This window comes from Pseudophryne corroboree, chromosome 2, assembly GCF_028390025.1.
Source record: "Pseudophryne corroboree isolate aPseCor3 chromosome 2, aPseCor3.hap2, whole genome shotgun sequence".
Classification (NCBI taxonomy): Eukaryota; Metazoa; Chordata; class Amphibia; order Anura; family Myobatrachidae; genus Pseudophryne; species Pseudophryne corroboree.
The window spans coordinates 275,645,458-275,658,956 of record NC_086445.1 but is presented as its reverse complement, the minus strand read 5'-3'; the positions used below and the strand labels follow the sequence as shown (position 1 = coordinate 275,658,956).

At 48.9% G+C, this 13,499-nt stretch overlaps 1 protein-coding gene across 2 annotated transcripts in view; it reads left to right on the top strand.

Moving 5' to 3' along the window:
* The first annotated feature begins 244 nt into the window (after positions 1 to 244).
* GTF2F2 (general transcription factor IIF subunit 2) overlaps positions 245 to 13,499 on the top strand; it is a 423,942-nt gene continuing 410,687 nt past the window's right edge. Inside the window, exon 1 of one of the 2 annotated variants that reach the window (XM_063952832.1) lies at positions 245 to 686. In XM_063952832.1, the coding sequence (XP_063808902.1) occupies positions 618 to 686 (69 nt within the window). In that variant the 5' untranslated portion in view covers positions 245 to 617. The remainder of the gene's footprint in view (positions 687 to 13,499) is intronic. The other variant, XM_063952831.1, reaches the window with a different exon arrangement.

Genomic DNA, 13,499 nt, shown 5'->3' with positions numbered 1-13,499 from the left:
CTTGCTGCTGCGATCAACTCAGACATACACCCCACTGCATTACGCTGATACAGTGCATACCTCCCAACCTGACCCTCTCCAGGAGGGACACAATGCTCTGCTCCTGGACTTCCCTATTAAGTTATGATTGCCCTCACCTGTGCTGAAATGCCTTTCTTATCCATTAACCTGTTCAAAACAGGTGCCGGCAATCATACATTAAGAGAAATGTCCAGAAGCTGAGCATTTTGTCCCTCCTGGAGAGGGTCATGTTGGGAGGTATGACAGTGTGCGGGTTATCTTTAAAAACACAAGATCTCATACCTCATCTTACTGTCCGGAATGCTCCTTACTAAGCCGTGCCATAACATAATACATACAAGCATATAGTACTGATGCTGCCTGTGTGACATTATATACGCACTGCGCACATTACACTCTGAGTCCCGGGCAAACGTATGAGCAGCCGGTATCACCACATACATATAACCGGCACTGGCAGAGAGCAGGCAAGGCGGATGCGTGTCCGGAAGTGTGTCCCATCCGGCGCTCCGTACATCAGTGTGCACTGTCGCTTGTGTTCCCCTGGGTGCCGGCAGTGTGTAATAGTGTGTCTGTAGTAGACTGTGAACAGCGTTATGGCTGCAGATAAAGGGGAACTGGATCTGAGTGGAGCTAAGCAGAACACGGGCATGTGGCTTGTAAAGGTGAGAGGTTTTTTTTTTAGTCTGGCCAGATATGTCGTTGCTGGGGGCGACAAGACTCTGTATCACTATGATATGCAATAGTACTCTGGTTTTGTGTATGGTGGCAACAAAAGTGTGTTATACTGCAGAACAAAGGATTAGTGCTCTGAGCGTAACACGGTTTTAGCGTAGTGTCCTGTGTGCAGTAGGGGTCCGGCGCAGCGTAGCGTCCTGGGCGCAGCAGGGGTCTGACGCAGCGTCCTGGGCGCCACAGGGGTCCGCGGCAGCGCCCTGGGTGCCGCAGGGGTCCGGTGCAGCGCCCTGGGTGCCGCAGGGGTCCGGTGCAGCGCCCTGGGTGCCGCAGTGGTCTGGCGCAGCGCCCTGGCCGCCGCAGGGGTCCGGCGTAGTGTCCTGGCCGCCGCAGGGGTCCGGCGCAGTGTCCTGGTTCGCCGCAGGGGTCCAGCGCAGTGTCCTGGTTCGCCACAGGGTTCCGGCGCAGCGTCCTGGTTCGCCACAGAGTTCCGGCGCAGCGTCCTGGGTGCCGCAGGGTTCCGGCGCAGCGTCCTGGGTGCCGCAGGGTTCCGGCGTAGCGTCCTGGGCGCCACAGTGCTGCCAGATCATTACATTGAACCTTTAAAACAGGCATGTCAATCTCAAAATCCCACCCAAATACTCAAAAGTCTAAGATTGCATGGACCACAAGAAACTGAGTTCCCCCCCCCCCCCTCTCCCCTCTCATATGTCACTGTACAGACTCTCTATATAATGATACCAATGTGTGCTGGAAGCTGTTATTTCTTCTTGTACCACTGCAGTCCCCTCTAATATAAATAATAAATGTACCGCAACATATCAGTGTGTGCTGGGAGATGCTAATTAAATTAATACTGCTTCCCTTTACCATCCCTGCCAGCGTCACCTCGGGTAGAGGTGACACGGGGCATGTGGCTGGAGGGACAGAGGGGGCTGGAAGGGACACATGTTCCATGTTAGAGAGAGACCACCATATAGATAAAGCTTACTTATATGGTGGTTTCTCTCTTTAAGTGGACAATAGGGGTAATTCAGACCTGCTCGCTAGCGTTTTTTGCAGTGTTGTGATCAGGTCAGAACTGCCCAGGCGCGTTGCATAGGTACAAAACGCATCGCTGCTCAGCGATGGGTTTGTGTGAAGAATCCATTCTCCCGGGCGATCGCAAGGAGATTGACAGGAAGAAGCCGTTTGTGGGTGACAACTGACCGTTTTCTGGGAGCGGTTGGAAAAACGCAGGCGTGTCCATGCGTTTACAGGGAGGGTTCCAGACGTCAATTCCGGTCCCGGACAGGCTGAAGTGTTCGCAATGGCTGAGAAAGTCTTACTAAGCTACTCGGAGACTGCACAAGATCTGTTCGTACACCTCTGCTACACATGTGATAGGCACACTTGCAAAGCGAAAATACACTCCCCTATGGGCGGCGACTATCTGTTCGCAGCAGTGCAAAAACCCCCTAGGGTCTGAATTAGGCCCCATGTGTCCATTCCTAACCCCTTTATCCCTCCAGTCCTGCCGCATGCACCCTGTGTCCCCTGTAGCCGAAGCCCTCTGCGCCTCTTGTCCTCCAAACCTTGTGTCGGGATCCCAGCAATCACAGGACTCTCCAACTCATGAGTGTCCACGACACCCATAGAGTGGGAATAGATCCTGTGGCGAGTGCTGCGAGCCCGCAAGGGGACTCTTTACGCTCGCCCCGCTGCTAGCATACTGGGCGGCCGGGATGCAGCTGTGGGTATCTTGACAGCCGGCATCCCAGCCGCCGGTAAATTATACTAAATCCCCTGTGCCAGCCCCCTTCAATTGACCTTCATTCTTAGAAAGCTGTCCACTCCTCTTCCAGATGAATCCTCCTGTAATTCGCAGGCAGCTGGACAGACACACACAGGGCGTGGACAGCGCTAATGGTGCTGAGCAGGTGCGATGCTGCGGTGGGCAGAGTACAGCAGCTCCCCCCACAGTCATTTCCCTTTCTCTACATAGACTAGCTTCGGCAGCTGGGCCACATTCAACTGGTTTTAAATGCGGGGCTGCAAAAGCATGCATTAGGGAGTTTGACACGTCTGATCTATAACGTAGAAGTGCTGCAATGTAATTATCAAATATTTTTTTACTGTAAATACGAAAACATACTGTATTTATGTCACCTAACTGCAGTGCATGATTTTGATCTAAGCAATTTACTTGTGTTTAAAGGTGCTCGGTAACAAAGACTATTGAATATTTGTTAGGAAGCCATTGTTTTTACTAACTTAATTGTAACAAGTTTATGCTTAATGCCTCTAATTTTCACCAAAACTAACATTACACTCTGCCTTCCAATTTCTTCTCTTTGATATAATTACTCTGTGTACATTGGATAAATTACTACTCCAAAGACAGGCCGGGCTGGCACTAAAAAAAGGCCCTGGCATCTAAAGCACACAGGCCCACCTGATGTCAGCTTCTGGCATAGACTCCTCCCCTTACTATTCCTGACTCCTCCCACTGCTTGCGGCCCCCCATACATCTGAGATGTTTAAAAATTCTGTTGCACCACTTTAATTCGGGAATCGGCATGTTTTTACATGTACATTTCTACGACTGATTGCCGTTCGTTGATGACTGGTTATTGGCGGATCCGGTTGGCAGGTCGGGGCATCGCATCTGGTGATGTATGGGGGCCATAACTCTCATATCTTACAAATATAATAATTTAACAACATACAAGTGTACATAATTCTCTGTATTAAAATACACGCAACAGAACTCATCCTACAGGGGATTCAAACATGTGCCATAGTCAGATATTTGGTTGGTTCTATTAGGTAAAGCTGGAACTTCATTAGTGTCACACACAAAAGGCAAGGGGCTATTCAATTCAACGTGCTGCCATCTCCGACTAGAAGATTTCTTCTCGCACCCCACTGGGAAGGCAAGCAAAAATCTGACAAACCCTAAGTCCGCAATGCTGTTTTGTGACGCAACGCGGAGAAAACAGCATTGTGGCAGGCACTTTAGATGAAGAATGCCCGTTCTCACGTCTAAACACCCTGTTCAGTCCACGAGAACCGGCCATCCCCGACATGGCAGCGCACAGAATTGAATAGCCCTGGGAGCTAATTCCCAGCACTATTTAATCTGTGCTCAATTGAACCGAGCCCAAGGTGTTTTCCCAATTGACCCTAGCTTTGCAGTTGTAGAGGTTCAGATAGTGTTCACTGTAGGATTTTTTTTAGCGCAAAGGTACTGAAGACAGAGGAGTGCAAATCTGTGCACACAAAGCAGAGCCATAACTACATATTTTAATGCCCTTAAACAAAAAGTGCTTTGGTGCCCTCCTCCATAATTGAAGCAGGGAGAGCGCACGCCTAAACAGGTATGGTCTCGCTGGAAAGGGTCATGAGCACACAATAGTACCCTCAGTTTAAATTATGCCACACGGTAGTGCCCCTTAGTCACATCACACGGCACAGTAATGCCCCCTAATCATGTTACACCGCACAGTAGTGCCCCTTAGTCACATTATGCCACATACAGGAATGGCATTCACAAGCATGATGATGCCCAGCTAACCACACAGTTGGTCCTAAATCATAAATATTAAATCTGTATGTCTACTTTCCCTGCCTAATTCTGCAATTTTTCTACAGTAACATTCCGTGAATCCGGAAAGTTTTCACAGCGCTTCACTTTTTCCATATTTTGTTATGTTACAGCCTTATTCCAAAATGGAATAAATTAATTTTTTCCCCTCAAAATTCTAAACACAATACCCTATAATGACAACGTGAAAAATGTTGTTTTTATTTGTGATTTTTGCAAATTTATTAAAAATAAAAAACCATATGTACATAAGTATTCACTGCCTTTGCCATGAAGCTCAAAATTAAGCACAGGTGCATCCTGTTTCCACTGATCATCCTTGAGATGTTCCTACAGCTTAATTGGAGTCCACCTGTGTTAAATTCAGTTGATTAGACATGATTTGGAAAGGCACACACCTGTCTATATAAGGTCCCACACTTGACAGTTCATGGCTGAGCACAAATCTGGGGAAGCGTACAGAAAAATATCTGCTGCTTGGAAGGTCCCAATGAGCACAGTGGCCTTCATCATCCGTAAATGGAAGACGTTCAGAACTACCAGGTCTCTTCCTAGAGCTGGCCGGCCGTCTAAACTGAGTGATCGGGGGAGAAGGGCCCTGGTCAGTGAGGTGACCAAGAACCCGACGACCACTTTGTCAGAGCTACAGCATTCCTCTGTTGAGAGAGGAGAACCTTCCAGAAGGACAACTATCTCTGCAGCAATCCACCAATCAGGCCTGTATGGTACAGTGGCCAGACGGAAGCCACTCCTTAGTAAAGAGCACATGGCAGCCCGCCTGGAGTTTGCCAAAATGCACACGAAAGACTCTCAGACCATGAGAAACAAAAATTCTGTGGTCTGATGAGACAAAGATTGAACTCTTTGGCGTGAATGTCAGGCGTCATGTTTGGAGGAAACCAGGCACCGCTCATCACCAGGCCAATACCCTCCCTACAGTGAAGCATCATACTGTTGGGATGTTTTTCAGCGGCAGGAACTGGGAGATTAGTCAGGATAGAGGGAAAGATGAATGCAGCAATGTACAGAGACATCCTGGATGAAAACCTGCTCCAGAGCGCTATTGACCTCAGACTGGGACGACGGTTCATCTTTCAGCAGGACAAAGACCCTAAGCACATAGCCAAGATATCAAAGGAGTGGCTTCAGGACAACTTTGTGACTGTCCTTGAGTGGCCCAGCCAAAGCCCAGACTTGAATCTGATTAAACATCTCTGGAGAGATCTGAAAATGGCTGTGCACCGACGCTTCCCATCCAACCCGATGGAGCTTGAGAGGTGCTGCAAAGAGGAATGGGCAAAACTGGCCAAAGATAGGTGTGCCAAGCTTGTGGCATCATATTCAAAAAGACTTGAGGCTGTAATTGCTGCCAAAGGTGCATTGACAAAGTATTGAGCAAAGGCCGTGAATGCTGATGTACATGTGATTTCTTAAGGGCCCTACACACTGGCAGATAATACTGCACGATATGAACGTTCTCGTTCATTAATGAACGAGAACTCGTACATATCGTGCAGTGTGTAGGCACCAACGATTAACTATTGCTCGTTAATCGTTGATGCCCCGTCGTTTATGCATGCAGGCCAATATGGACGAGATTGTCCATATTAGCATGTAGTGCTATGGAACCGGGTGACGGGGGAAGTGAAGAAACTTCACTCCCCCCGTCACCTCCCCCCTGCCGCTGGGTCGCCCTTCGGCCGTATCCACTGTCGGGCAGATCTGCCAGTGTGTAGGGCCCATTTGTTTTTTATTTGTAATAAATTTGAAAAATCTCAAAAAAACTTATTTTCATGTTGTCATTATGGGGTATTGTGTGTAGAATTTTGAGGGAAAATTAATTTATTCCATTTTGGAATAAGGCTGCAACATAACAAAATGTGGAAAAAGTGAAGCGCTGTGAATACTTTCTGGATGCACTGTATTTCTCTTACGTCCTAGAGGATGCTGGGGACTTCGTAAGGACCATGGGGATAGACGGGCTCCGCAGGAGACATGGGCACTAAAAAAGAACTTTAGGAATGGGTGTGCACTGGCTCCTCCCTCTATGCCCCTCAGTTTAATACTGTGCCCATAGGAGACTGGGTTCATTACAGGGAGCTCTCCTAAGTTTCCTGAAAAGAAAGTATTTTGTTTGTTTTTTTATTTTCGGGGAGCCTGCTGGCAACAGACTCCCTGCATCGAGGGACTGAGGGGAGAGAAAGAGACCTACTTTAACGTTAGGCTCTGTTTCTTAGGCTACTGGACACCATTAGCTCCAGAGGGAACGGAACGCAGGTCTCACCCTTGCCTTTCGTCCCGGAGCCGCGCCGCCGTCCTCCTCGCAGAGCCGGAAGATAGAAGCCGGGTGAGTATGTGAAGAAAGAAGACTTCAGAGGCGGCAGAAGTCTTCAGATCTTCATTGAGGTAACGCGCAGTGGTAATGCTGCGCGCCATTGCTCCCACACAACACACACACGGCAGGCACTGTAAGGGTGCAGGGCGCAGGGGGGGCGCCCTGGGCAGCAATAAGAACCTCCATATCTGGCTTAAAATGATATATACAGGCTGGGCACTGTATATAAGAGATCCCCCGCCAGTTTTGAAAATTTTCAGCGGGACCGAAGCCCGCCGCTGAGGGGGCGGAGCTTGTTCCTCGGCACTCACCGGCGCCATTTTCTCCACCGCACACCGCTGAGAGGACGCTCCCCGGACTCTCCCCTGCTTACACGGTGAAAGAGGGTTTTAAAGAAGGGGGGGGGGCACATAATTTGGCGCAGATACGGATAAACAGTGCTGTCTGGGTAAACATATTGTATTTTTTTTCCTGGGTCATTAGCACTGGGTGTGTGCTGGCATACTCTCTCTCTGTCTCTCCAAAGGGCCTTAAGGGGGAACTGTCTTCAGATAAGAGGATTCCCTGAGTGTGTGGTGTGTCGGTACGCGTATGTCGGCATGTCTGAGGTAGAAGGCTCTCCTAGGGAGGAGGTGGAGCAAATGACGGTGGTGTCTCCGTCGGCAACGCCGACACCTGACTGTCTGGATATGTGGAATGTTTTAAGTGCTAATGTGAATTTATTGCACAAAAGGTTGGACAAAGCTGAGTCCAGGGAATGTACAGGGTGTCGAGCCCTGCCTGCCCCTATGTCACAGGGACCTTTGGGGTCTCAAAAGCGCCCACTATCCCAAATAGTAGACACTGATACCGACACGGATTCTGACTCCAATGTCGACTACGATGATGCAAAGTTACAGCCAAAATTGGATAAAAGTATTCAATATATGATTATTGCAATAAAAGATGTTTTGCATATCACAGAGGACCCCCCTGTCCCTGACACGTGGGTACACATGTATAAGGAAAAGAAACCTGAGGTAACCTTTCCCCCGTCTCATGAGCTGAACGAGTTATTTGAAAAGGCTTGGGAATCTCCAGACAAAAAACTGCAGATTTCCAAAAGGATTCTTATGGCGCATCCTTTCCCGAATAAGGACAGGATACGGTGGGAATCCTCCCCAAGGGTGGACAAAGCGTTGACACGCTTATCCAAAAAGGTAGTGCTGCCATCCCAAGATACGGCTACCCTCAGGGATCCTGCTGATTGCAAGCAGGAGGCTACCTTGAAGTCCATTTACACACATTCTGGTACCTTACTCGGACCGGCGATAGCGTCGGCTTGGGTTTGTAGCGCTGTGATAGCGTGGACAGATACCTTGTCGGCGGAACTTGATACCCTGGATAAGGATACCATTTTATTGACCCTGGGTCATATTAAAGATGCTGTCTTATATATGAGAGATGCTCAAAGGGACATTGACCTACTGGGTTCTAGGGTCAACGCTATGGCGATTTCTGCTAGACGAGTCCTATGGACCCGGCAATGGACAGGGGATGCCGACTCAAAGAGGCATATGCAGGTTTTGCCTTACAGGGGTGAGGAATTGTTTGGGGAAGGTCTCTCGGACCTGGTTTCCACAGCTACGGCAGGTAAATCAAATTTTTGCCTTATATTCCCTCACAGCCTAAGAAAGCGTCACATTATCAGATGCAGTCCTTTCGGTCAAATAAAAACAAGAGAGTACGAGGATCTTCCTTTCTTGCCAGAGGTAAGGGCAGAGGGAAAAAGCTGCCTACCACAGCTAGTTCCCAGGAGCAGAAGTCCTCCCCGGCCTCTACAAAATCCACCGCATGATGCTGGGGCTCCGCTGAGGGAGTCCGCCCCAGTGGGGGCATGTCTTCGACTTTTCAGCCACATCTGGTTTCACTCACAGGTGGATCCCTGGGCAATAGAAATTGTTTCCCAGGGGTACAAGCTGGAATTCGAAGAGGTGCCTCCTCGCCGGTTTTTCAAATCGGCCCTGCCAGCTTCTCCCCCAGAAAGGGAGATAGTTTTAAATGCGAGTTACAAAAATTGTGTCTTCAACAGGTGGTGGTCAAAGTTCCCCTGCTTCAGCAAGGGAAGGGGTATTACTCAACACTGTTTGTAGTCCCGAAACCGGACGGTTCGGTCAGGCCCATTTTAAATTTCAAATCCTTGAACCTATACTTGAAAAGGTTCAAGTTCAAGATGGAATCGCTCAGAGCGATCATCGCCAGCCTAGAAGGGGGGGATTTTATGGTATCCCTGGACATAAAGGATGCATACCTTCATGTTCCCATTTATCCACCTCATCAGGCGTACCTGAGATTTGCGGTACAGGAGTGTCATTACCAATTTCAGACGTTGCCGTTTGGGCTTTCCACGGCCCCGAGGATTTTCACCAAAGTAATGGCGGAGATGATGGTGCTCCTGTGCAAGCAGGGTGTCACAATTATCCCGTACTTGGACGATCTCCTCATAAAAGCGAGATCACGAGAGCAGTTGTTGAACAGCGTGTCACTTTCGCTGAAGGTGTTGCAGCAACACGGCTGGATTCTCAATATCCCAAAGTCACAGTTGGTTCCAACGACTCGTTTGACCTTCTTAGGCATGATTCTGGATACGGACCAGAAAAGGGTTTCTCTGCCGATAGAAAAGGCCCAGGAACTCATGTCTCTGGTCAGGGACCTATTGAAGCCAAAACAGGTGTCAGTGCATCACTGCACTCGAGTCCTGAGAAAGATGGTGGCGTCTTACAAGGCCATTCCCTTCAGCAGGTTTCATGCGAGGACTTTCCAATGGGACCTACTGGACAAGTGGTACGGGTCACATCTACAGATTCATCAGTTGATCACCCTGTCCCCCAGGGCAAGGGTATCTCTCCTGTGGTGGCTGCAGAGTGCTCACCTTCTAGAGGGTCGCAGGTTCGGCATTCAGGATTGGATTCTGGTAACCACGGACGCGAGCCTCCGAGGTTGGGGAGCAGTCACACAGGGAAGAAACTTCCAAGGTCTTTGGTCAAGCCAGGAGACTTGTCTTCACATCAACGTCCTGGAGCTGAGGGCCATATACAACCCCCTTCGTCAAGCGGAGAATATGCTTTGCGATCGACCGGTTCTGATTCAGTCAGACAACATCACCGCAGTGGCTCATGTAAACCACCAAGGCGGCACAAGGAGCAGAGTGGCAATGACGGAAGCCACCAGGATTCTTCGCTGGGCGGAAAATCATGTATGCGCACTGTCAGCAGTGTTCATTCCGGGGGTGGACAACTGGGAAGCAGACTTCCTCAGCAGACACGATCTACATCCAGGAGAGTGGGGACTTCATCAGGATGTCTTCGCACAGATTGCAAGTCAGTGGGGACTGCCCCAAATAGACATGATGGCGTCTCGCCTCAACAAAAAACTAGAGGTATTGCGCCAGGTCAAGAGACCCTCAGGCGCTGGCGGTGGACGCCTTGGTGACACCGTGGGTGTTCCAGTCGGTCTATGTGTTTCCTCCTCTTCCTCTCATACCCAAGGTGTTGAGAATCATAAGAAAAAGAGGAGTACAGACAATTCTCATTGTTCCAGATTGGCCGCGAAGGGCCTGGTATCCGGATCTGCAGGAAATGCTCACAGAAGATCCGTGGCCTCTTCCTGTAAGACAGGACCTGTTGCAACAGGGGCCCTGTCTGTTCCAAGACTTACCACGGCTGCGTTTGACGGCATGGCGGTTGAACACTGGATCCTAGCGGAAAAGGGCATTCCGGATGAGGTAATTTCTACTCTGATAAAGGCTAGGAAGGACGTGACAGCTAAACATTATCACCGTATATGGCGGAAGTATGTTTCTTGGTGTGAGGCCAGGAATGCTCCTACGGAAGAATTCCATCTGGGCCGTTTCCTTCACTTCCTGCAAACTGGAGTGAATTTGGGCCTAAAATTAGGCTCCATTAAGGTTCAGATTTCGGCCCTATCCATTTTCTTTCAGAAGGAATTAGCTTCTCTCCCGGAAGTACAGACTTTTGTGAAGGGAGTGCTGCATATTCAGCCTCCTTTTGTACGTCCGGTGGCGCCTTGGGACCTTAACGTGGTTTTGAGTTTCCTTAAGTCCCACTGGTTTGAACCACTTAAAACGGTGGAATTAAAATATCTCACTTGGAAAGTGGTTATGTCGTTAGCCTTAGCTTCGGCTAGGCGAGTGTCGGAGTTGGCGGCTTTGTCTCACAAAAGCCCCTATCTGGTGTTCCATGTGGATAGAGCAGAATTGCGGACTCGTCCTCAATTCTTGCCCAAGGTGGTTTCATCTTTTCATATGAACCAACCTATTGTCGTGCCTGTGGCTACGCGAGACTTGGAGGATTCCGAGTCCCTTGATGTAGTCAGGGCTTTGAAAATTTACGTGGCCAGAACAGCTCGGGTCAGGAAAACAGAGGCACTGTTTGTCCTGTATGCAGCCAACAAGGTTGGCGCTCCTGCTTCTAAGCAGACTATTGCTCGCTGGATCTGTAACACAATTCAGCAGGCTCATTCTACGGCTGGATTGCCGTTACCAAAATCGGTTAAGGCCCATTCCACTAGGAAGGAGGGCTCTTCTTGGGCGGCTGCCCGAGGGGTCTCGGCATTACAGCTGTGCCGAGCTGCTACTTGGTCGGGTTCAAACACCTTTGCGAAGTTTTACAAGTTTGATACCTTGGCTGAGGAGGACCTCATGTTTGCTCAATCGGTGCTGCATAGTCATCCGTACTCTCCCGCCCGTTTGGGAGCTTTGGTATAATCCCCATGGTCCTTACGGAGTCCCCAGCATCCTCTAGGACGTAAGAGAAAATAAGATTTTAAACCTACCGGTAAATCTTTTTCTCCTAGTCCGTAGAGGATGCTGGGCGCCCGTCCCGGTGCAGACTACTTCTGCAAGACTTGTATATAGTTATTGCTTACATAAGGGTTATGTTACAGTTTTGTTCAGTCTCTGACTGATGCTGTTAACTGGTTCGTATCACCCAAGTTATACGGTGTGAATGGTGTGGGCTGGTATGAATCTTGCCCTTGGATTAACAAAAATCCATTCCTCTTACTGTCCGTCTCCTCTGGGCACAGTTTCTCTAACTGAGGTTTGGAGGAGGGGCATAGAGGGAGGAGCCAGTGCACACCCATTCCTAAAGTTCTTTTTTAGTGCCCATGTCTCCTGCGGAGCCCGTCTATCCCCATGGTCCTTACGGAGTCCCCAGCACCCTCTACGGACTAGGAGGAAAATATTTACCGGTAGGTTTAAAATCTTATTTTAAGGAGACATTAGGGCTGATAGTATAGGGGTTGTACTGGCCACACCCATACAGCCATACCTACCAATATTCTGCAGGGTTAAGAAGGAACTCCTGTGCGTGCTGAAGGTGCCTGGACCCAAAAGGGGTGTAGTTTTGCAAAAAGGGGGCGAGGCAAAACTACGCCCACTCTATGAGCTGTTGCCATGCCCCCAGCACTTCTGACTCCCGTGATTAGACCGTAAATTCCCCGCAGCAGAGCAGAGAGTGACGGGGCCTCCCAACTCCCTCCCCACCCTCCACTGCAGCCTGTGGGTGGGACAGTGAGACACACTGTGTCCTGTGGGTGTGACATTGAGACAGTCCTATGAAAATAGGGACAGTTGGGAGGTATTCACAGGTCACACCTCCTCCATGTCTCACGATAGGCCCAGGGCTGAAAATAATCAAGGGCCTATGTGGCACTTACTCCTACCCTCACTAATGGTTACTGGTTTAACCCCACTTGATTGGGAACGCATATCTCTACTCTCCAGTTAAGCAGCAGCATTCTGGGGCTGCTGTCACCCTCCGACTTGAGCTGGTCAGAGAGATATGCACAATGGGGGGTATTTCATTAGTGCCGTTTTTTCGACCAGTCGAAAAAACAGCACTTTTCGCACATTTTTAGGTCGAATTTACATTCAACCTATTCAATGCCAGTGTCGTTTATTTGACTGGTTGAAAAATCCGGCACTGGGGAAAACCACTTGTATCGGCGAATTTTATTCTGATACATGTGTTTTGGTGAATTCGCAGGTGTGTGTTTTTCGCCCATACCGATTCGACAAAAAACAAAGTGAAACGACATGGGCGAAAATGGATTAATAAATGGGCGAAAACGCCCGCAATTGAATACCCTGTATAGAATCAGAGCCGTTTTTTCGATCAATCGAAAAAACTGCACTTAATTGAATACCCCCCAATGTTAAAAATCAGGCAAAGTAATTACAGCACTAAGGTAACAGTTTATGCCCTTCTTTACTAGGGTTGTTGAGAACTCCTAAGTGGCTGAATGAGTCTGCTTGGTCCAATTAAAAAGCATCTAGGTAATTGCAGCATCAGTAAAGTGTAAAGCCCAGCACACACCAGGCGATCCCCGATATTGGCGGCGGCGAGGACCCAGCAGGGAAGTGCATGCACACTTTCCGATACCGGGGGCGGAGGAAACGACGGCAGCATGGCTGTCGTTAACAAGGACCTCCCTCGTCTTTTTGTGTTCAGACGAGGGAGGGGGTTGTTAATGCGCGGGAGTGCTACTTGATGGAGGTTTTCTAAATAGCTACTTGTACAATATATTTTTTTTTTTTTTTAAGCTATATTTAAAAATAACTGTCAAACAAATTTACTAGTGTCTTTTTAATGAGAAATTAATTTTGCCAGTCCTATGTTAAATGTATATACAAAAATAGAATTTGTCAACAGAAAAGAACCACTTGTCCCATCTAACTCCCCTAAACACATGTACATGGACACATTTACACACTAGGGTTATTTCTCTAACGTCCTAGAGGATGCTGGGGACTCCGTAAGGACCATGGGGAAGAGACGGGCTCCGCAGGAGACATGGGCACTTTAGTTCCTGGTGTGCACT